The sequence below is a fragment of the Tribolium castaneum genome, chromosome 4 (genome assembly GCF_031307605.1).
Source record: "Tribolium castaneum strain GA2 chromosome 4, icTriCast1.1, whole genome shotgun sequence".
NCBI classification, from domain to species: domain Eukaryota; kingdom Metazoa; phylum Arthropoda; class Insecta; order Coleoptera; family Tenebrionidae; genus Tribolium; species Tribolium castaneum.
This window is the reverse complement of record NC_087397.1, coordinates 9,279,329-9,304,339: the sequence shown is the minus strand read 5'-3', so window position 1 is coordinate 9,304,339 and position 25,011 is coordinate 9,279,329. Positions and strand designations below refer to the sequence as shown.

At 32.1% G+C, this 25,011-nt stretch overlaps 1 protein-coding gene across 1 annotated transcript in view; it reads left to right on the top strand.

Annotated features, from left to right (window-relative positions):
- The first annotated feature begins 294 nt into the window (after positions 1-294).
- LOC100142035 (C3 and PZP-like alpha-2-macroglobulin domain-containing protein 8) overlaps positions 295-25,011 on the top strand; it is a 99,371-nt gene continuing 74,654 nt past the window's right edge. Inside the window, exons 1-2 of the mRNA XM_015985353.2 lie at positions 295-447; positions 24,359-24,468. Coding sequence (XP_015840839.1) covers positions 24,395-24,468 — 74 coding nt within the window. The 5' untranslated portion in view covers positions 295-447; positions 24,359-24,394. The remainder of the gene's footprint in view (positions 448-24,358; positions 24,469-25,011) is intronic.

The window sequence follows — 25,011 nt, the reverse complement described above, 5'->3', positions numbered from 1 at the left end:
TTTCGCTACCGTTTCATAACTTTTTGTATAGAAAAATATTTCCTCAATTCCTTGTGAATTGGAACCGAAAAATTCGCTTTTTATTGCTCGTAATGCGCGACGCAAAGCAAGTTTTCCTTTTGTGAATAAAAAATGAAAGCTCCCAACTTATAATGACACGATAAATAACACGTTATGAAACACAGTCGACAAGTAAGTTCGTGTTCGAAACATATGTCATGATCGCACACACCTCTACTGTTGCAAAGCTTGCGCAAGCTCCATGGAGCTTTCATTATGGTCCAGCGCCGCGACGCTTCATACCGTAGTCATTGGCGACGTTTCGGTGTGATTGCATCTCGCGTCGCGACGCCCCTTCACTGATTTACCGATTATTGATAGGAGCTTGCGAGTTGTGCACTTTGCGTCAGCTGTTGCAACTGCAAAGCTCCGCTAGCTTATAACTGGGTAAGTAGGACGGTCTCGACTTAATGAATTTTACTCAGTCTACCAGATGAAATAACTTTTAATCAAAAATTTTAAAAACTTTAAATGCTTTCCATTCTGAAAATGGAAAAATGTGGAACCCGTCAAGTCTGATTTGTTCCGTTTGATAAATCAAATGTAGAACAGAATATTCATATTTCAAATACAAATAGAGGGGGTGTGGCGAGGTTATGAATGTTAAATTTGTGCTCCGTTGCCAAAGGTATAAATGTTTTTCGTTTGATAATTGAAACATAATTGGCACTTTTTATATTTATTTAAACAAATAAGCGTTACCTATGTAAATATTTTTTTAATGTGGTTTAATTCAAATTACTCTCCAGTCTCTAATGCGTGTAAATTAATAAAAAATGAGCCGACAAAGTTAAGCACTACATTAGTACCTCATTTTTTAATGTGTTTGTGTGCAACTACGTAAAAATATAACGCTATCATAAAAAAAACATTAAAATAAATTGTTTATATTTAATAAACAGCAATGTATTACCAAAAAAATACTTGGTAACTTCTTTTACAGAGTAGGCACTTATGGTCCCAGTTAGACTTTGTCATATTTAGAGTATAACTAAGACATAAACCAAATGTTTATAGTTTTGTAGTTTTTTTTAGTTCATCATCTGATACATCTGATAACACAGTTAATTTTTTGTTTCCATTAAGTTTTAACTTATGCTATTGTCTGTAAGACTGGATGACTTATAACTGTATTCAAAATTTTGTTTAATGCTATGGTTATCATACGATTTTTGACTAATGGTTTTCATTTTTTTGTTTTAAAATTTTCATTTTGTGCTTTTGTCTTTGCATTTTCAAGTCGTTTTCTTCTTTTTCACCATTTGTTTTTTTGCATTGATTTTTTTTAATTTGAAATTATTCCTTTTCGTATTGGTGTTTCTGGCTAAATTAAAAAGGTAAAAATAATCAGCAGCTAATTGTGATAAATTATTTTACAGTATTTCATAAAAGGTATAATGAACTTGTTTTTCAGAATAGTTTTTCTTACATAATAACCTTATTCTAGTTTTAAGATTTTCTATTAAAATAGTATTTAATTATTAGTGAATAAAAAATCATTATATTACAAAATAATAAATTTAAATAAATAATAAAAAAATAATTTAACAGACAAAATTGGCAGCAGTTCGTTGTTTCCTTGTTCTACAAATAGTGTTTGTTTATTGTGTTTGTCAATTTAAAAAAAATTGTGTATGTGTTTATGTTGAAACAGATTAATTCTATAATGCCGTATTGTTATGACGTGACTTATGATTACTCTCTAAGCTTTTATAAATTTTGAAATTATAATCTGTAAGCAAAAATATTCTTTGGTAAAATAACATAATTTTTTGTACATTTTTTAAATATAAGTTAAATTTTTTTTTATATTTTTTATTATTTAATATATTTAATATATTTCCACAAGTTAGTGGACACTCCTTTTTTATACATATACCGTGACTTCATAATGTCTTACATACCGTGTATACTCACCGTATATGTTGGTATAAGATGCTGTATTTTTCGATTTGTACAAGTCGAACGTTTTTTTTTACCCTAATCTAATGCTTTAATACCTCATTTAACTTTTTTGAAGGTTATTAACTACATAGAATTGCATTGTCCGACATATTACGTAAGTGTGCATCATTTCAGTTCATTCGGACAACAGGAATCTTCTCAAATTTTGTTCGGAAATTATGAAACAGACAACAAAGTAAGATAAAAAAAGCTTTTAAGAAGAAATACTGCTGATTGGTTTCTGGTAAAAATGTGACGTTAAAATACGTCATATAAATTAATTAGCACATTTTATATTACTTATATCGATAGCGTCTGAACGGACTTTTAGTCTAACACTAATTTAGTTTGCCATAGTTATTCTAAAATTTTTAAATTAAAATATGTTTTAGATACTTGTACTGTTTATCTAATTCTACAACTTGGCTATTCGACTAGTTTATTGCAATATGTAATAAACATTATTTTTAAATCAAGGGAAATCACATCAAACGTTTTATACAGTTTTATATATTTTATACAAATTTTTCAAAAAATATTTAATTATGAAGCTTTTATTTAGTACAATATTACGTTTTTACCAATTTGTGGTTATTTGCATGTGAAATATTTAAAATTGGTTTCGAATTTATCAAACTAACGAGCAGATGATATTTTATCAAAAATTAAAACAATAAAGCTAATGTTTTAATTTACCTGATAGAGAAAACTTTTCCTAACTTACACAATTATGTGTTAGATATATTAAACATTGTTAACTAACTTTAAATTCTTAAATCGAGCTTTTCAGCTCGAGACGCCTTCTCCGTCACCCTCGCCTATATTTCACACTTTATAGCTCGGTTATACGTTGATGGAAACATGTGAATATAACCTAAATAAACAATATTGCGGCAAGTAATGTGGTAAACAGTTGTTTGAATTAATTATTTTGCGTAATTGTTTTACGTAGCCCGACAAGTGGAAAGACTCTAAACATTTTGATTAATTTTGGTAACTTGTAGTTAGGACGCAATTGTTGTTCGATATTGTAAACAAATAGCCATTGAAATTGCTTTTAGCGTCACCATTATTTATTATCCGATGCAATTTAAAATGCCGATGATATTACAAGCTGCAATTAATAACGGCCATTTTTAAAGTCACGCGAGATAAAGAATTATGGATAAGTGAACAAACGTATCTTGACAGCAATCAGTAATTTTTATTTCTGTCTTAATTTCTCCAGTTATTGTTTTGCTGCCTGCACTAGAAATTCTAAGGTATTAGAGAACACGAAACTACATCATTGTACAACTTTTCCTGTTTGCTTTTATGCCTTCTGGGAATTTGGAATCGTGTACCTAATTAGTTCGGATATTGGTTACAATTATTGCTCTACCGCTTGTAACTTGTGTTTTAATTACGAAACATAAATCACAAGCGATAGGAAGTAGATTTCAATAAAAAAAACAGTCTTGGCAGCTGGCGTAGCATAAATTGCAATAACGTTTCTGTCTTCGAGAAATAAAATTAGAGCAAGAAAGTACTTACTTCCCGTAATGCGGCGATAAATTTAATTGCTCTAACATTGTTGTTTCATTAAGCGAATCCACGCTTTCTTTGTGTTTGTCCATTTACTTCAGTGTCTAGCAAAAGCCCATCTGAAATTAGACACGTTTCTAAAAAGCTCTGACAAAAACTGGGGAAATTACGCAAGGTCCGGACTTTGTAAAATCCGTACTCAGTAGCTTCAGAGTGTGAACGTGACGCGAAATCGAAAGCAAGCCTGCAATAAAATCGAATTCGACTTTGTATTTGCATTGGGGCCCGAGCTTTGGAATAGCAAATGAACGAAAGCTTCTTGGTAATTTTTAGTTTAATTAATTGCTCCGGTATATGTTAAAATTCGAAAAAGGGGCGTGCTAGCGCAGGTCCTTATTTAAAATTTTAATTGCTGACAGTGTTAACAAATGGCAAAATAAAAAAGGACGCGAATGAAAAATGTTCCAATTTAATATTAATCCGACGCGTTTAATCTTCCTGAAAGGGTTGCGTGAAGACAGTTGCCTTAATGGAAAATTAAAATGTCTGACAGCTTACAATCGACTCGGAAAAAATTTAGATTACATCGAAAAAGCCAATTATGGGGTTTTATTGCCCGTTTAGATTATCTTAATGGCTAAGACCCACTTTGAAGTAAATTGAGGAGAACATCAGTAATTTCCGTTTTAATTGTCATCGGGAAGGTGTTGATGAAACATTGCCAACCCTTTTTGACATTATCCCGAATAGCGAAACAAGGGAGTTTCAGTTTTTCGCCCTAATAAGTAGAGATAAATTTAAGCCAGTTAATGCAATAATTAAATTAGCTGACAGTTGACGAAAGCCTCCAAAACAATTTTAAAATAAATTCTCGGAAATGTATCTTGTGAAAATTAAAGTAAAATATCGACTACCTAACTGGAATAAGCACACAGACGTAAATCTAACGTTTTTTTAACGTTACAACGGTTGATATAACGTTATATCAACATTTTAATATGTTTCTTATGTTTGTTATTGTAATTTAGAGTAATTGTGGCTGGTGATGATGTGTGTTTTATTGTATTTTTTTTTATTTAATAAAAGGACCTGATAGCCAAAAGTTTTAGTATTTGTTATACGTTAAATTTTAACGTTGTTATTTGGTTGTATGATTACGATTCCTTTTAAAGTTTATGTTACGTAATTTTAAAACCATTTTTATCCCTTTTTATTAATCATAAATACGTCTGAATTTAAAGTTGTATTTGCGTAAAAAATGTAAAAAACTTTAACGTTGATAATAATCGTACTGACTAACGTTTGTCTTAAACGAATAATTAACGTTTTAAAAAAAAACTAAATTTGGTTTTTTATATCTGCATACAAACCGTCATTTTAATACTTTGCTTGTTGACATTATTACTGGCTTTATATTTTCTATAATTTTACGTTGTATTAGTGCGTTACAAAGTCGTTTAAATAGTTAATAAAAAAAACGTTAACGTTACAAATAACGTTATTTTTGTGAACATTTTTGCATTGATTTAACGATAAAAGTATGTTTCTTTTTTACGTTATTTTTAAGTTAGTGTGTTTACTGGGTTTTGACATTCTCCCGATTAACGAAACAAGGGAGTTTCAGTTTTCCTGCCATAAGAAGAGATAAATTTAAGCCAGTTAATGCAATAATTAAATTATCCGACAGTTGACGGCGATGTTACGGAAATGTGTCTGAAAATTAATGTAAAATATCGAACACGACCTCACCGGTTTGTGAATAATGTCCAGTAAGCACACATACTTAGATAGATTTAACTTTACAACGGTTGATTTACCGTAATACCTTGAAATTTACAACGTTGTTATTAAGTTGTATTTAACGTTTTTAAAAACCATTTTTGTACATTTTACTATTATTAAACGTTATTAATAATCGTATTTACTAATGTTTGTTTTAAATGAATAATTAACGTTTTAAAAAAACTTAAGTTGGTTTTTATGGCGTTGTTTAACGTTAATGTAACTTATTTATTGAAAGCCTTGCTTGTTGACGTTGATAACTGGTTTTTAGATTTCTATAATTTTACGCTATACTTTCGAATTAAAAAATTATTTAAATAGTTATAATAAAAGTTATAGTTTTACGTTACAAATAACGATTTGTTCGTGGGCTCTTTTGCGTTGATTTAGCGGTAATAGTAACTTATTTAATGTTTTTTCTTTACGTTATTTTTACGTTAGTGTGCTAGGTTTCGACGATTTTCTGAGTAACAAAATAAGGGAATTCCGGTTTTCGCGCTAATAAGTTGAGATAAATTTAAGCCAGTTAATGCAATAATTAAATTAACTGCGAGTGATAATATAAACTGACAGTTTATGGCGAGAAGCTTCAAACAATTTAAAAATAAATTTCCGGAAATGTGTCTTGTGAAAATTAATGTAAAATATCGAACACGACCTACCCGGTTTATGGGTAATGGAAAAGGGCATTCAATTGATATTTTCAACTGAGTGAAATTTCCGGCCTTTTTCATTTAAATTTTTGCAAACATCAAGCCTTTGGCGACCGAATCGACTAAGCAAAATTATTAAAAATAATACGCCAAAGCGGAGCAATATTTTCCATTTTTATCATCATCGGTTCTGCCATTTGTGGCCATCTGTGTACATTACGTGAAAAATTTATAGCACTACTAACAGTTTTCACAGTGCGAATGCAATCATATATTGCCAAAATTTCGCAGTTTTGTCGGCATTTACCAAGTGTAAAGTGCTGAAAATAAAAATTAACTAAAAAGTTTAATGACAAAGTGTTGAAGTGGGATTTTCCGTAATAACGTAGTCAACTTTTCAGTGCGTCCAAATCTCCCAAAATCTGTGTTTTCTCGTTTTTAATTAATCTCCCCATTTTTGGCATATCCGGTACTGACATTGGAATAATTACGGCTTTGAGGCGGCATTCGTGAATGCGCGGATAATTCCGATGAACACTTTGTTGGCAATTCATGGCACAAATTCAATCATTTGTCGCAAAGTTGGGCATACACCGAGTTATTCGAAACGACTAGCAAACTTAATTTGGCCTAAAGCCAGAGTACTCAAATATGAGTTAAAGTTTGAATGGCATTAGCTATCAGATCTAGTTGGGCACGCACTGAACGCAAGGGAAACGAAACTTTCCCTACGCAGGTACTACAGGGAACAAGGCGACTTGTTAGGGATAAGCGAGTGACTATTTCCACCGGAAAGTTGACGTGAAAGGAAATGTCGCTCTCGGAACGAAAAGAAACTTACACGTGTTTAAGGGCGAAAGCTCCAAGCCGCCGTGCCCTACATATGTGAGGGATCAATTATACAGGACATAAAAACGCCCAACATTCGAAATTTGGCAAACTTTTTCATTTTGTATCAAACTGTAAGCGTGTTTCAAATTATCCGTATTTCCACATTTTATTGTCATATTCGTTTTGAATAAATTTTATGATAATAATGATAATATGATTTATTTCGAAAAAATCCATTAGGCAAAGAACATGTCACAAAAAATATAAGTGTACAAGAATAATAAAGTTACAAGCTCACTAGATTCAGTTAAGATGAAAATAACAGTTTTGTCTAGTTTAGAATATTTTTTATCACAATATTTGTAGAATACAATTTTGACATACATATTATAAAAACATTTTCTTTACAAATAATTTATTAATTTCATTTTTACTGTTTTAAAATAAACTCTCTAAAATATACAGATATGTTATTGTTAGGATATTATATGTATTTAATAAAATATGATGTACTAAAAGTAGAGCATTCTCCCAGAAAATAATTTCAGAATACACAGCAGTTAGCAAGTCGTTTGTATGAACAGTAAGGGTCCTAGGATAGAACCTTGTGGAACTCCTTTTTGAATAAAGTGATAATCCAAGACAATGTCCTCATTACTTTCATTCGTAAATTTAGATTTTTTAGGTCTTTTTGTTAAATATGATTTAATTGAGGCAAAAGCATTTCCTCTAATCCTAAAGTTACATAATTTTTTAACAATACATATCATGGTCTACAGCATTGATAGATCTAAAAACAAACCTAGTATTTTGTGTTTTTTATTTTTTGAGTTAGTTATATTGTTTATAATTTTATAAACAGCTCTTTTTATTGATCTACTATTAATGTAGCCATTGTTATATTTGTTAAAAAAATTAAGTTATTTTATAATATTATTTTCTCCAATATTTTGAAAATATTATTCAGAATTTATATTAGTTTTAAAGATGCTTATAAGATGTTTATTTTCTGGTTTATTTTGATTCTTGAAAAGTTAACTGTGACCGTTTTTAGGCCCTAATTTTAAAATAAAAATTTTGCGAATGCAGAAAAGAATAACTGACTGAGGATGTTCATTAAAAATGACCAAAACATATAGCTAAAAAACTTTGTCTATTATTGAATGAATTTTAATTAAACTTAGATTCGTCAATTCGGTCTATGTAAAAATGAATATCATGTTATATCACATCATTCTAGAGCAAATTAATCTGAAAACGTGGAAACATTTTAGGTATTTTAAAAGTTTGCTGTGCGCGAAATTATCCGGCAAAGTTCTCTAAAAGCTTTACTTTATTTACACCTTTTTTCCATTATAATTACGTGCTTGATACACCACTGCACTCATTTAATGTTCACCATACAAATTTCATAAAACCGTTTACAAACATGCATAAATGCAAAAGCAAAATATCGTATTTGCATAACTCGCTATATGCTTCCACTTTATAAGAGAATAAAATGGTTTATCTCTGTTTTATGGATCTTGCTTTATCTACATGTAAACATAACGTGTCAAGTCTCCTGAAGCGTTTCTTCAAGAGTCGGAATATTCAGCATTAGAACAATATTATAATGAATGCAAACATGCGAGGTGTTTGTTTACGCGGCTTGAAAAAGAACAATCTGTATTGATCACAATGGGTAATTATCTGTAACTGGAAGCTGACCTCTACACATTTAATGGTCAAAATTCCGAGTCCGAAACCGCGCATTAAGTGGTTTTGGTTTAGAAATCTGCAAAAGCCATCAGAATCTGACCGACCCACATCAATCCGTTCAAGCTCTCGACTAACGGATGTAGTCTATTAAACGTCAGATATCTCGGATAACGCATATTTTAGACGATATTAATTCCAATAATGTAGTTGTCTCACCTTGCCTTCATTTAATTTATTGTCAAAAATGTGTTTGGGTCCGACTGGGATATCTAGATGCAAACAACAGTTAAGGTGACCCTAAATGATGTATTTCGAGGAGTACACAGATTTGGAAGCTGATAAGTTCGACCCGAAAGTGAGATTGTTAAGCGATTTAATTACAGCTTAATTCGCACTTGGATTAAAATGAAGGTTTCAGTGGCGAGTCACAACGGAAATCATCATCTGCTTGGAAGGTTTTATTAAAGACGGACCAGGAATTAAATCAAACGTTACTGTGCTGTGAAAAGGGAAATAAACAGAATATTAAAAAAGTTCCGCGACTACCTTGAATAAGAAAACGATTGTGGAACTGTATCGATTTAGTCATTTTCGTTTGCTCCTCATTTCCAAATCGTTTTCTAGATTATCTACATTTGAGATTTATAAATGCACACTTTCCTAAGTACTGAAACAGTATATTATAACCAACAAATTAAACAATAATTTGTTGTGGCAAAAATGGTGGATGCGCCGGGATAACTTAAGTTCACATTACGGTGGACTATAAGTTAGGAAGCAAAATCGCAAGGTTTTTAAACCTAAAAAATAATTACAGTAAAGTAAAAATGAGGGCGCTTCAAGCGTTATACCGTCTTAGCATTAAATTGTTTTAAATTCATTTAAATCCAACCTATTAACTAATTTCGTAAAAAATGCTAAAATGTTGAGCTTTGCATTCTTAACAAACTGAATAAACTGACGACTAAATTTATTATAAAAAACATAAGAAAAAAGTTATTTCAAATTTAAAAACACTGCGAATACGGTTAAAGATATAAAAAAATGATAGGAAGAAATTTGTGGAAAATTAATTTATCTTTATAAAAGTTCATGTGACTGTATTAACGGTTTAGGCTACAGAGACGCTAAAATTCGCTGAAGCAACGGATTTTTTTTTATTTTAGCATTGGTCAAGTAACGAAAAGTTAATTGATACCTAAATTGTAGAAGATTAAAATATGATGTGGCGAACATTTTTATAGGAAATGTAATTCTTTACAGTTATACTACTGAAAAGATTCTCTTCAATGCTCTTAACTCTGAACTCGCTAATTTTGAGACAGCCTGTGTATTAAATTTTTGTATCAGCCTTAATTTTTGAATAAGAAAATTATTTACGTAGAAGTGTCAAAATTGCAGTGTTCGCCAATTGTTAATTTGATTTTAAAAATTTATTTATTCTAAATAGTTAGTTAATTAGTTAATTAATGTATTTATATTTATTTTGGTATTTACTTATTTACTAATTAATTTATTTTAATTAATTAGTTGAGTGAAAGTCCTACTTTTTGAGTATTCTTGGTTTTTGTGCAATAAGGCAAAGTGTGTTTCTGTCAAAAAAAAATTATTTTCAAAACTAAGCAGAATTGACTATTTTATTCGTATTTATAGCAAAATTCCGTTCTGTGAAAAAAACCGATTCTTAAATCGGTTTACAGGTGTCTCACTTCTCCCAAGAATGAGTAATTGAGCAATAAAAATATAAATATCATCTCTTACTTGTTTATCGGCGCACAAATTGTGCAATTTGTTATGTGAAAGTCTCACTGTTCTAGAATTCTTAGTTTTTGTGTAAAGTGTGTTTTCGTCAAAAAAAAACAAATTATTTCAAGCAGAATCGACTATTTTATCTCGTTCTGTAAAAAAAACGATCCTTAAACCGGTTTACAGGTGTCTCACTTGTTCCAGGAATGAGTAATTGAGCAATAAAAATATAAATATTACCTCTTACGACCAAACCGTCTGGAATTTTGCTGTTTTCTAAGAATATTTCGCGTTTTTATTACATTTGTGTTTAAAAATCGTGGATAAATTGTTGGTCAATTTGTCTTGGATAAAGATTGATTCTCACATTTAGTTCGAGTTCAAACTTCAAATTTAAACATTTTGAAAAAACTCAATTATTTTGCAAGATTCCCTCACGAAACTTAAAAATGTACCAAATTAAGTCAAAATTATTTATATCTTTTTGTTGTTGTAATAGAGTTTATTGCAATAAAAATTGTTTTTATTTTCTTATAGTGGAAATTCATAAAAAATGTGACCGAAGTGACTAGATTTCTGTTTTTGTACAACCTTTTTTCACAATTACATAAGGTTTTAACTTACTATGGATAATAATGCAGGATTATCAATTTTTAATGGTACTGCTGGAATATAAGTTAATAGAAAATTGCAATTTAGTTGAATATTGTGCATCAAAAGCAAATATTTTGTTTAATATGTATTGCTGCAATAATGCAATTTTTGTGCAAGTTTATTTGCAACTGTTTATACAAATATTGGCTGGAAGTAGTAATTACAACCGTAATTGTGATGCGAAGTGAAAATTTTTCAGCAATTAATACGAAAATCTCCATTTCTCAATCTTTATCACGTCCCCATTTCGTGGTAACCGCACTTATGTAAATGTGGTTGTATGCAATCAAAACAGCTCGATCCCGATAGGGCTGTAGTCAGTCATTAGTTAGGGTTTCAAGCAGAATCCGCTAAACTCTTGACACCCCAGTTTGTGGGTCGCATGTATATTTCCTCCCTTTATATAAACCAATTATCTCTTCACAACTTGTGTCCAGTTTCAAACTACTACCATAAGACGAGATTAGATACGGGATTAGCGGTGATCTCGTTGGTATTTTGACATGTTTTAACAAGTTTACCAAGTTTCAGGCGTGCACCATTTTCCTTAAACTACCATGTCAAACTTAACCGAAATTATATTTTAATTTATTGCCCCAAACTTTGCTCACATCTTAATTTTGCAAGAAGAACGTTAAAATTAATGTGTCTTTGTTTCCTATTGGCTACTATGCGTTGTTCGTAAATTAACAGTTTTTGTCTAGTCTAATTATTTCAGAGAATTCGAGCATTAATTAAGTTTGTGAAAAAATGTGGCGGTTTTGATTGCATGGTTTCTGCTCTCGTTGGCTTTCGTTTGCCAATTAACCAGTCTGCATTTGTCTTATTTAATTTTCTTTATATTTACTTTGTCTCGGATTTCATAATTCCTGACTCCTCGGCTTTCCTGTTTTATTATTACAGAACGCTGGAAGTTGCAAGCTTTTAATGAAAATAAAGCCCCCACCAACTTTTAATAACAAGAATAGCTCATTTAATATAATTATTTTAAATGCAACTAGAAAATATCTTCCTTCCTTTTGTTCCGCTTTCATTACAGCAAACAAATATCAAGTTAAGCATGAATTTTTCCCTCGAAACAGAGAGATGTTGTGTTTACCGAAAGTGAAGGTAGAATCGATTAAACCATAGAATAAGTTGAGCAATTAAACTGAAAACTTTTCAGATCAATAACAGCATTAATGGACTATTTTAAAGTCCTCAAGTTCAAAGGAGCGCTGCAATCAAATATAGGACTGCATGTACAAAGTAACCAATTTTCCTGATTTGAAACCTTATCAACAAAGAACTTGATTAATTTTCGAGAACGGACGAAATCTCTTACTGCTTTGTGTAAGCACTCTTTGTTTTCTTCCACAAAGTAATTAATTATTAATTAAATATCAATTTTTAATTAATCTGACTTTGTTGTGTAAAAATTCATTTACCCTTGACGTAAACTTTTGCCCAACCTCAACTTTCAAGGTTGTTTTCTCCCGCACAACAAGACTGTCTCAAATAAATATTAGATTTAAATTAATTTGAATAGAAAACGATCGGCGTGATTAATGTTCGAATTTATAGGCAAAACATGAAAATAATTCCAAGCTTTTCGAAACTACTCACATAAAAATGCACATAAAATTTTATGTTTTCGAACTAGGATGACCCACTTTAACCATTGTTTATGACCGCTTGGATATTTAGATTTCATGAGCAAGGGTTGAGATTTAATTGAAACACAATGCGATAAAATCACAGTGTTTACTTTTTGACGTTGCAAATAAACAAGTAAATCTTTATTGAAAGATGTTCATCTCTCAAAAGCCAACTAACAAGTTTCCGGTAAATGATTGACGTCCCTATTTCCGGACTTTTGCGTCGTCTTATTGAACGACTTGGCTGTTTCCTTGAGAACATATCAACCCATCGAATAAAATATTCTTTTTCAGATGAGGATGTGCATTTTAAAATGCTCATAAAATTTGCTCGGCACAAATAACTGTTTTTTGTCTAGACTTCACTAGGTGTATTGCAGTGCTTTACATCAATTAATTAGAGTGTAGCAATTACGCATCGCTTTCGCCATAAATTAGTACCTAGTTTCGATCCTTAGGGATGCAATAAAGCACGTTCTCGAATTATCCGATCTTTACCTCGTCTCAAGTTAACACTGAACTGGAAAGATGCTCTAGTTTAAAGCACTTATTTTAAGTCTACGAATATCTAAAGGTTAGGACGTACTAATAAAATGTCCCCGTGCTTGATAGTTCCATTAATGTCGCCAGAGAGGGCGCACTTGTTTAATTACCGCCTGAATGGTTGTATTTGTGTAATAGTCAACACATACCAAACAAAAAAAATACTGGCAGATAGAGCATTAAATTCTGGATGTTAACACAAACACAATGTAAAAAATGTATCGTAAACTGTATTTAGTTTTTTTAACTTTAACCAATTTGTATCTTGCCCCATATTTTGCAAAACGCTTCGAGTACGGTTACAGATACAAAAAAAATGTTAGGGAAAAAATTGTAGAGAATTAAATTACCTATAAATAAGTCCGCGAGACCATACTTTTACTTTCAACCATTTGGGTTCCAAAGTCGTTCAAAGACGGATTTGCATTATCTTGCCGGTAGTCAAGATTGGAAAGTTAATATTATACCTAAACTGTTCAAGATAGAAGTATGGCGTTAAGAGTATTTTGTAGATAATTTAATTCTCTACAACTTTGTTCCTTACACTTTTTCTGTATCTTTAATCTTATTCGCAGCGTTTACAAAAATATAAGGTGGAGCGCAAATTGATAACTCTAAGCAATAATTTTTTGCACACCGTCGTATATTTATCAAAACGCTGGAAATACGTTTGAAGATACAGAAAAAGTGTAAGAGACCAAGTTTTAGAGAACTAGAGACTCTTTTTACTCAAACGAATTACTTTTTTAGTTCGGAAAAGCCTGCGATTTTGTACCTAGTTTCATCTTCTAAGTTATAGTTCTCTGTAGTCTACACCTTTTTTAATAGAATAAGAAATATAGTTCGAGAGAACTAGAGACTCTTTTTAGTCAAACGTATTGCATTTTTAGTTCGAAAAAGCCTGCGATTTTGTACCTAGTTTTATCTCCTAAGTTATAGTTCTCCGTAGTCTACACTTTTTCTAATAGAATAAGAAATATAGTTCGAGAGAACTAGAGACTCTTTTTAGTCAAACGTATTGCATTTTTAGTTCGGAAAAGCCTGCGATTTTGTACCTAGTTTTATCTCCTAAGTTATAGTTCTCCGTAGTCTACACTTTTTCTAATAGAATAAGAAATATAGTTTGAAAGAACTAGAGACTCTTTTTAGTCAAACGTATTGCATTTTTAGTTCGGAAAAGCCTGCGATTTTGTACCTACTTTCGTTTCCTAAGTTATAGTCCTCCGTAGTCTACACCTTTCCTAATAGAATAAGAAATATAGTTCGAGAGAACTAGAGACTTTTTTACTCAACCGTATTACTTTTTTTAGTTTGGAAAAGCCTGCGATTTTGAACCTAGTTTTATCTCCTAAGTTATAGTTCTCCGTAGTCTACACTTTTTCTAATAGAATAAGAAATATAGTTCGAGAGAACTAGAGACTCTTTTTAGTCAAACGTATTGCATTTTTAGTTCGGAAAAGCCTGCGATTTTGTACCTAGTTTTATCTCCTAAGTTATAGTCCTCCGTAGTCTACACCTTTCCTAATAGAATAAGAAATATAGTTCGAGAGAACTAGAGACTTTTTTACTCAACCGTATTACTTTTTTTATTTCGGAAAAGCCTGCGATTTTGAACCTAGTTTTATCTCCTAAGTTATAGTTCTCTGTAGTCTACACCTTTTCTAATAGAATAAGAATTATAGTTCGAGAGAACTAGAGACTCTTTTTAGTCAAACGTATTGCATTTTTAGTTCGGAAAAGCCTGCGATTTTGTTCCTAGTTTTATCTCCTAAGTTATAGTTCTCCGTAGTCTACACTTTTTCTAATAGAATAAGAAATATAGTTCGAGAGAACTAGAGACTTTTTTACTCAACCGTATTACTTTTTTTAGTTCGGAAAAGCCTGCGATTTTGAACCTAGTTTTATCTCCTAAGTTATAGTTCTCCGTAGTCTACACCTTTCCTAATAGAATAAGAAATATAGTTCGAGAGGACAATCTGCAAATGATTATACACTGCGTGTTTGTCCATGGAAATTAATTAGAGGGAGACAATAGAGAGGGCAAATTCCATTAAGTGCTCTAAAGCGTAAAATTTCCCCCGCTAACGTGACTTCGAATTCTTGATAGAGGAAGCAACGCTTAGCTATACCTGAAACCTTGCAGTCTGTTAAAAACATCCAGTCAGGATTACCAAACGTGTCTGGCGAAAGCAGCATTGTCCGATCAAGTGAACTTTAGCTGGATATAAATTGGTAAAGTTTGAAACTGTTGACGTCACGGTTTCAAATGATTCATTGCTCTGGAAAACGTAATAGTTATCGGCCTGGTATAAATCTCCAAAGCAACGAGCAACATGAAGAACTGACATACATTTTCTTTTAAACTTTCTCAGTTTAAATTGATTGATAAGGGTGTTGGCGCTACGGATATCTAAAGGTTAGGATATGAAACGACGTACAAATAAAACGCTCCGTTCTCGATAGTTCTTTTAATATCGCCAGAGAGCGCAGTTGTTCCATTACGGTCGAAGTTTTCAATATAATGAATTTGTAGAACGGTTAACACATAGCAAAAAATAACAAAAAAAGTACAGGCAAATATAGCATTAAATTCTTAACAGTAAAATATAAACACGATGCAAAAATTTTATCATAAACTACATTTAAACTAATTTAAAACAATGTGCACTTTGCTTCAAATTCACTGAAATTCACTTCAAAACACTGCAAATACGGTTACAGATGCAAGAAAAATATAAGAAAAAAGTTGTAGAGAATTAATTTTCCCATTAAAAAGTCTGCCACATTATAACTGTATCTTCTACAGTTTAGGCATAAATTAACTTTAAAACAAAACCGTCGCTTTAGCGTTTTTGAAAGTATGGTTTCGCTACAGTTTTCAAAGAAAATTTAATTCTCTGCAAATTTTTTCGTAACATTTTTCTTGTATCTTTAACCGTATTTGCAGCTTCTTGAAAAATACGGAACGAAATTACGTTTTAAATAATTTTTATTTTATATTTCTTATAAAAATTTTAGTCGTCAGTGTTTTTCAGTCTGTTAAGAGTGCAAAGCTTAACATTTCTCTATTTTTTCCAAGTAATTAGTCAATTAGTTGAATTTAAATTAATTTAAAACCGTTTGGCGCCGAGAAGGTGTAACGTTCGAAGCGCCCTTATTTTTACTCTGCCGTACTATTTTCTTGGGTGCAGAAAATCCTGCGATTTCGTCTCCTAAGTTATAGTTCTCCGTAGTTGGGGCTACCTTCGAAAAACAGCAAATTTTAAAGTTGAGGTGAGTTCTGCCACTTCAGTCGTCTCTTCTTTATTAGTTGCTAAAGTGGGGTGCGAATGCAAATTAGAAGATCGGAGTTTTGGGGGTGTTGTTAACGCCCCAATTATTGATTTTCTAAAAAGAAATTTGATCCTTTTGAGAATGTTTACAAATTACTCGCTGAGTTTGTTTTTTGCCACCCGAATTCGGATCATATTTCAGGTAATAAGCTGTCGGCAAACAGTTGTTGACACATCCGTTGTAAGATGACAAATTTTCTTAATAAAAAATATTTATGCAGAGTTTTTGTGGCACAGAAAAGAGTAAACACATGACAGGTGATAAATTCGCGAATAAACTGGAATTTAACGAAAAACTAATGATTTCCCTCCAAACAAACTTGCCTTAACTTTAACTCGTATTTCATGGTGAAAAACCTAGAGTGAAATTAAAACAACGCGAGAACAAGAAAACACTTTTAAGAGGAAACACCAATTCATCAAATCTTTAAGTGACTGTACCATTTATTTTCAGCTGTCAAAGTTTGTACATGAAAATGATGAAAAGAAGAAGAAAAGAATATGTAAATGGATTTCGCCGGGAACGTAACAGAATTGTCTGTCTTCCTAAGGTGAAAAACGCCTGGTGTTTAAATTTTAATGCAATCATCGCTGGTTTTATTGTTACTTTAATAATGTCGTAAAATATGTAAATTTCCCACTTGCTATTCCTAAACTCTGCTATGCTAAGTACAACATCTTTTTGCTTTTTATTAAACTCGGCGACTGCATCTAAAGTTGCTTCTAAGGCCGTCAAAAGCAAAATTCAACACAACCCCTGTTTCCATATTTGTCCACGAAATGATAAATAAACTGACAAAAACTGTTGTTGAGAGACAAAGCAAACATGCATTTTCCTCAAAGACAAGTCCAACTGCGACTGTTGTATGTTTAAAGTAGTAAAAGGTACAAACTGAAAGTTTTCGCTCGGATGCTGAAAGGCATATAGTGCACACAACATTCGCATAAAGTACCAGAGGGTCCAACCTTTAGCTGTATAAAAACAGCTCATCTTAAAGCAGAATATATGTGACCTGAATACGGGAGAAAGTGTGAAACATCAAAGAATTTTCGAGTGCTCGGAGGGCATAAATTACAACACTGGCTATGTGACCAAGAACAGGTAAACACATTTATTCAAAAGCGCGCAAAATAAGGATATGTGTCTCTTGACACGGTTTTTTCAGTGACCCGCCCCAGGGCAACCGTTTATCTCTATTAAAACCTCGGCAAAGCCCTAGACATTAAGCAAGGAAAACTTAAAATATTACGAACAACGTTGCAGCATTTTCAACAATGCTAATAAATATATCTCAGGTTTAATAAAATTTTCAATGGCCGAAAGTTTGTACAGATCGTTCTCAAAGTACAAAGTCAAATAGATATTCCGCATATTGGAAATGCACTCAGAGTAATGAAACTTTTCAATTCTTTCAATTTCTGGGTCAAAACAAAGCTCTTGAAACAGTGGCGGCTCCTGGACAAGACGTTAAACAGCTTCTTTGATTTACGGTCTAAAAATCGAATCTTTTTGAGGCCTGACAAGTAAACTGCACGGTAATGAATACAACTGAAAGTAGCCTAAATTTATTTTTAACTTAACAGTAAAAAAGCAAATTGAAAGCGCATCGATGACAAATCAAAATGACTGTAAATAATAATCAATATAGTAAAAAGATTTATGAAAAGGTAAAAATCCCAGAAACAGAAAAGCTACAATACAAAAAAAAACTAAAAATTAGTAAGACTAAAATACTAAAGAACTAAGTGACTAAAAAACTGAGAAACTAAAAAAAAATATGGCTCTGGAATTAACACTAATAAACACAATAATAAATTAACATTTGAAATTAAAAATCAATAGACTATAAAAAAGAAACTGAAGAGCTAAAAGCCTTTGAAACTAAAAAGCTGAAATACAAAGAAAATATAAAAACAGTGAGAATAAAATTTGGAAATATTAAGTCACGGAAAAAATGAGAATCTAAAAAAATATAAAACTAAAAATAAGAAACTCTAATAAACTGAAAAACGTACATTTTAAATTAAAACCTAACACACTAAGAGGAAACTGTTAAGCTAAAAGACTTATAAGCTGAAAAGCTAAGATAAAAAGAAACTAAAAAACAATAAGATTAAAATTAGGAAGATCTGTGACTAAAAAACTTTAGAACTAAAAAAAATTAAACATTAAGAAACTGAAACACTCAGGACCGGCTTATAGAAAGCTGTTAAAATTTAATACGTTATTAAAAGTTAGCAACGCGAATGGACCAATCGAATTGCGTCAATTAGGTCACGTGATCAGTTAATGCTGACGCATTTAATTGCGGATTAAATTAACGACGCTTCTATAAACCGGTTCTTAGGGCCGGCTTACAGAAAGCAAATTTAAGATTTAATTCAGAATTAAACTAATTCGAATTATGTTGCCATTTAAAATGCATTGACAAATGTCAAGTTAATCGATATTAAAATTTAATTGCAATTAAAATGTTCTGTAAACCGGCTCTTAGATACTCGTACAATCTAAATTTAAACCTAAAATACTAAGAGACTTAAAAGTTAAAAAACTTTGAAACTGAAAAGCTGAAACATATAAAAATTAAAAGACAGTGAGACTGAAAGCAAACTAAGCGACTGAAAAAGTGACAAATTAAAAAAACTGCAAATTAAAAACAATAAAAAATTGAAAATCAAAAATTATATGATAGTGAGACCACAAACAACTTAAAACTTTAGAAAATGAATAAGAAATATAGAGAAACTAAAAACTATGACATTAAAAAACTGGAAGCCTGAGAAACAAAAAATCACTTGATGTAAAATAAAAAAAGGAAATACTGAAAAAGATAAAACTAAAAAACAGTAAGGACTAGAAAGAACTAAAGTGACTAAAGAACTAAAAAAGTCACTGAGACAGTGAGAAAGTAAAAAACTTCAGAACTGCAAAGTAAAAACTTTAAGAAATTGGAGAGGAAGTTCACACTTCAGGCTTTTTTTCTGACTTGAGTTATTCTCCGGCAGAACTATTTTTATAAAATTGACTCAAAAGTAAAAACTTAAAGAAATACTTACTGCATTTTAATTATTGTCAATTTTACTTTTACGTATTTGTAAGCTATTGAGACAAACATTTGGCAAATGAAATTAACGAGTGGATAAAATGTCACTTTGCGGTTCGTTTTATTTAATCTGTACTTCTATTTGTAGACCCATATCTTTGTTAAGCGCTACCGATAAGGAGAACCGGTGCAGTTAGGCCCAACAAATTAATTCTGGATTAAATTGTAGTCCGCAAAGCGAATTCTTCAACAAAATAATTGTGTAGCTTTATAAATTTGGCATGAACACGGGTCTGTAGCCCAAAGGTGGTCACCTCTAGACAATAGTATCTCGCTTCCTCCTTCATCCTCCCACGTATGTTGAGTATTTGCATCGGAATAAGCGGCAGTTGCTCCGAATTAAAGGGCTACAGACAGCGAGTCATTTTAATTAATTTGTTGCCCACATCCCTTGTAGATAATTCAGTGGAGAGCTGGTTGCGGCTAAAACGCTATACATATTTGTAAAATTTATAGTGAAGGACATGCATTGCTAATTCGCCCGTCCTACTTGGACAACGCAAAGGCGCATTTTAGAAATTCCTGGATGTTGCCAACAAACCGCTTTATTTGTATGCTAATCAATCTGATACATATGTAAAATTTCAGCGCAATATCGCAAAAACAGCCAAACTGACACGTCGAATATCGAACAATACAGGTGCAATCAGGGCACATCATGCTGGAAGCGACAGTAATTGTTGCATAATTTCCCAAAAGTTGGGAAATATCTCAGCGAAGCTGACTTTTATTGGCGCTATTCGGGCGGTAATTACAGATTTACACTATTATTAACAAAGCAAATTAATACAAAGTGTTGCTGATGCAGACATAAATGTAAATTATTGGGTGCAGGGTTAAAGGGAAAAACAGAACAGTATTTTCAGCCCTGGCCTAGTTTCGCAACATAAAGAGACGACAGCAGCGGGAAGATAAAACCCGGAAATTTCGGTGTTTTCATGTAAAGAAAGTGTAATGAAAAACTAAAGACGTTTTTTGGCTTATTGTCTTGCTGCTTGCTATGGATCATCTCCACACAAAACGCCCGCTTTATTGTTTTAGAAAACATTTTTTGAGTCAATTTCGTATCAAATTATTTTAATAACGTTTTCATAAAATCGGACTGAAAGCCGTCGAATATATGCTGAATCAGTTCATGACTTTTCGGATGAAGATAGTCAGAACCCGGCTAAGTTCTAATAAAATCGTTTGAAGCGTCCATCAAAACAACCCAAAGCTGAAATGCTACGTAAGCCCATTTACGTCAATGCTGAAAAACATCGGCAGACTCTTTATGTCGGATATGCTACGAATCAATATCGGAAAAAAGTCTTTAAACTTGACTGTTTTAACCACAGAATCCAATTTTCTGTTTCTGCACCGGTTTTAATAAAAATTTTCAGGTTCGTTCGTCGGTATTAATTAATTTGCATGACAAAAGAGAACATGACTTATTCTAGACAAAATAACAGAGCCTCGCCATGGTTAAAAATGTTAAATAAAAAACATGACACGGAGAACAATACATTATGAAAATTGTTTTCGCGTGACCGTATTGTGATGGATGAGTTAAATAAAGGCTTTGCAAACGGTGAGAGAATGGAAGGTATTTCGCACGTCAAACTTTCGGGTCTATTCTAACTCGTTTTGCTACTTTTTACACCAATAATTAAATACCTGAATTAGTGGCAAAACTACGAATATCTAAAGTGTGAAACGACATACAAATAAAACGTTTCCGTTAATATCGCCAGAGAGCACAGTCGTTCTATTACCGTTTAATAAGCTAGTAAGTCTTCAGGGCAATGAATCAGAAAAAATGGTTGTATTTCTTCCACAGTTAAAACCTAGCGAACAAAAAAATAAATACAGACTGATAGACTGACTGATAGTAAAACACAAACATATGTTTAAAATAAACAATGTTTAAAAAAATTTCAAACATTTACCGAATGTCACTTTGCTCCACATTTTTCAAAACGCTTATACAGTTACAGTTACAAAAAAAATGTTACGAGGAAAAGTGTTGAGAATTAAATTTGCTACAAAAAAGTTTGTGAGACGTGAGTTAATTTATACCTAAATTATTAAAGACAGGAATATGGATAAATATATACTTTTTTGTAGAAAATTTAATTTTCTATAAATTACTTTGTAACATTTTTTTGTATCTTTAATCGTATTCACAATTTTTTGTCAGTTTTTCTTAGTATGTTGAGAGTGTAAAGCTTAAATTTTGGCATTTTTTTACGTTAGTGAATCGGTTGGATTTAAATTAATTTAAAACAATTTGGCGCCGAAACGGTATAATACTCGAAGCGTCCTCATTTTTACTCTCCCGTACTATTTTAGGTTAAAAAAAGTATGAAACTTTGTATCTCATCTTGTCTTTTAAGTTAGAGTTTTTCGTAATTTCAACTTAAGTCTAACCCGGCGCATCCACCATTTTTGCTACTACCAAATATTGTTTAATTTGTTGGAAGTTTTGTTGTTGATATGATGATATCACTATTTTACGAAACGGTTGGTAACGTCGTAGAAAAATTTGTTCTCAAAAAACTTCTCAAATTTTACAGTTCAACTACGATTTAACCAAAATTTGCAAAAAAAAGATAGCTCATTCTCTGTTTAAAAAAATGGGCAAAGCTGAGGATTATTAGCTATTTAGTTATTAAGTTATTAAGTCTTACACAGTCAAGTTAATAACTGTTTACGTTGCAGTCCAAAATTTTTCCGACAATTTGTGAAATGCGACATTCTACCTGTAATATTCGATATAAATATTTGTGCTACTGATTAGGATTTGCAGGATGTTTAAAATTTTGAGTTGGGATACTTTTAGCTAAAATATTTGAAGGACTGCAGAATAAGAATGAATCGGCTTATCCTGAACTTGATCGTCTTCCGAGTGTTTTCTAAAAAAATGCGTTAACTTTGTTATTGTTTTTAATATTTAAATTTGTTTTAAACGTTATGATCTTTCCTCATTACTTGAAAAACAGTTATGTGACACTTATTTTTAAGTCTAGTAGACGTGCTGATAATAATTAAAGGGATATGTCTGTAAGCAGTCTGACATTTCAAAGCTATTCGTTAAATTAATAAGCAAACAGCTTCTGTAGCTTTGGAATAGTATCATATTTATGTATCAGCACGGTTTTAAACCTAAGCATTCCACTTTGACCAATCTACTGCAATATCATGCTTTCTTAATGCATTCTTTCGTCTTGTCAGGTTGATGCTATCACTGATTTCTCGAAAGCTTTTGATGAAATAAACCTCAACATTTTGGACAAAAAATTATTAAAACTCTAGAGTGGATATTACTTTTTTTTCGTGGCTTAAGATTACAAGTAAAAACAGGAAATTTGGACGTCTGGGGTACCACAAGATTCTCATTGTGCTTCTATTTTGTTTTTTTTTGTAAACGACTTACTAAACTGTTTTTGCTACTTTAGATGCCGACATTGTTAAACTTTATCGATTCTTTAAGTGACGCTTTTCATCTTCAAGAAGATCTTCATATTTTATCCAGCTGTTGTTGTGATAATGACTTGGATCTAAATATAAATAAATGTTGCTTTATATTTTTTATATCAAGAAAGTATCCAAGAACATTGAAACGTCTTTCTTGTTCTCTGATTCGCTTTCGTTTGGAGTATTTGTCCAAGTGTATGGTCTTCTTTTTACCAAAACGACATTATTTTTCTTGAGTGTATTCTGTGGATTACATCTTTATTTTAAATGTGTTCAATCTTCAAACGTAAGAGGATTTTTATTTTTTACGACATTGTAACTATTGAAGAAATATGGTCGCTGACTGTTTTAAAGAAAATTCAGTTCTCCACAGCATTGTTTCTTACACTTTTTTGTGTCTTTAACCGTGTTCGCAGCGCCTTGAAAAAATAGAGAACGAAGCGCAAAGTTTAAATAATTTGTCCCTATGCTTCTTATAAATGCTTCTTAAGAATGCAAAGCTTTACATTTCTCCATTATTTTCTACGTAATTATCGAATTGGTTCGATTTAAATTAATTTAAAACGACGTGGCGCCGAGACAGTATAACGCTCAAAGCGTCCTCATGTTGACTCCGCCGTACTATTTTTTGGTTTATATTGCATCTCATTTCGTCTCCTAACTTATAGTCCTCCGTAGGCAAAACTCAAACTGAAACGCAAGAAAATTCAAATTATGTGCTGGAGTTTGGCGCTTCATATAGAGAAAATTTATTTCAAGCCCGTTTTATAACTTTGAGCAAAAATGTGGCGGTATTTAATCCACTTGAAACACTACACTAACCCCAAACCTGGAGGGCGTTAATAAAGTGGAAATTCTAGTTCGGATGTTTTATCGTGATGCAGCTGTTCATTTAGATCATTTTATATGTCTAGTGCATCCCGGCTTTGGGGATTTTCAGCGCGTTAAAGAGCTCTATTGACCCAAATTTATGTGACATATTTTATTATTCTATGCGAAAACTTACTCAACTCTAATATGTGACAGTTTTCATTTTCCACTTTTACAAAATAATTGCGGAGAGAAATCCCCTCGTCTAGTCACGCTCCCCATTTCAAGGGTGTGGTGGAACGATACGAACACACCCTTTATGGACGCCCCACATGATTACCACTCATAGCCGGAACAGGGTTGAATAAATATATTGCTCCCTCGATACTTATCGATGGTCAAAGGTTGCGTATAAAATAAAGTGTCTCTCAGGCAAGGGCGCCTTGCCTTATAAACAGTTTAGAGGGTCGGATTGTGCCGAGTTATTTAAGTTGTGTGTAAGTGTGGGCATTTTTCTGTTTACAAGCTGATTTCTTGCGTTGGAGATCGTGGATATTATAGCAATTTCACGTCTGTTGCAGATTGCCAAGTATAATGCTGTGAACTTGTGGCACATAATGGAGTTTCCTGCTGTCCTGCTGACACTCCTGCTGAGCAAAGCTGTAATTTCCTTAGGAGAAGATTGCACTACGTGAGTATTGTCGTGTAATTACAGCGGTACAGGTTGCGCAGCAATATCAAAAAATAACAAGGGACGCTCTAATATATTCCGTTTGAATTTGAATATTGGAATATCTGCGGCAAACTCATTACTTTGTTTGATTTTGCCTCATTATCAATTCTATAAGTCTGCACAATGAAAGATGTAAATTTCCTGATTGCGCCAGGAGTACTCGCTCTGTATAGTAATTGGATATTAGAGAATAGTAATTCCAGAAATCCGCTATGCATCTTGCAAAACTTAATTTTATTGTGCGCTCGTCATTTCTATAGGTGGAGCGTAATTGAGAGAAAATTGCCGTTACAATGTCATTTAAACTTTTGCACTTTGATTAAAGGATTCAGTGCGCTCAATAAAACATTTTGTGCGAAATGTGTTTGCCAGGTTTTAATAATTAGCTTGAAATGGGGCGACTGGCCCGCTTTTCTTATCGTGCTCTATCTGCTTTCAGTTTTCTGCTATCACGTATCGACATTTTTATGATTTTTCTAATTTCTCAAAATAAACGTATTT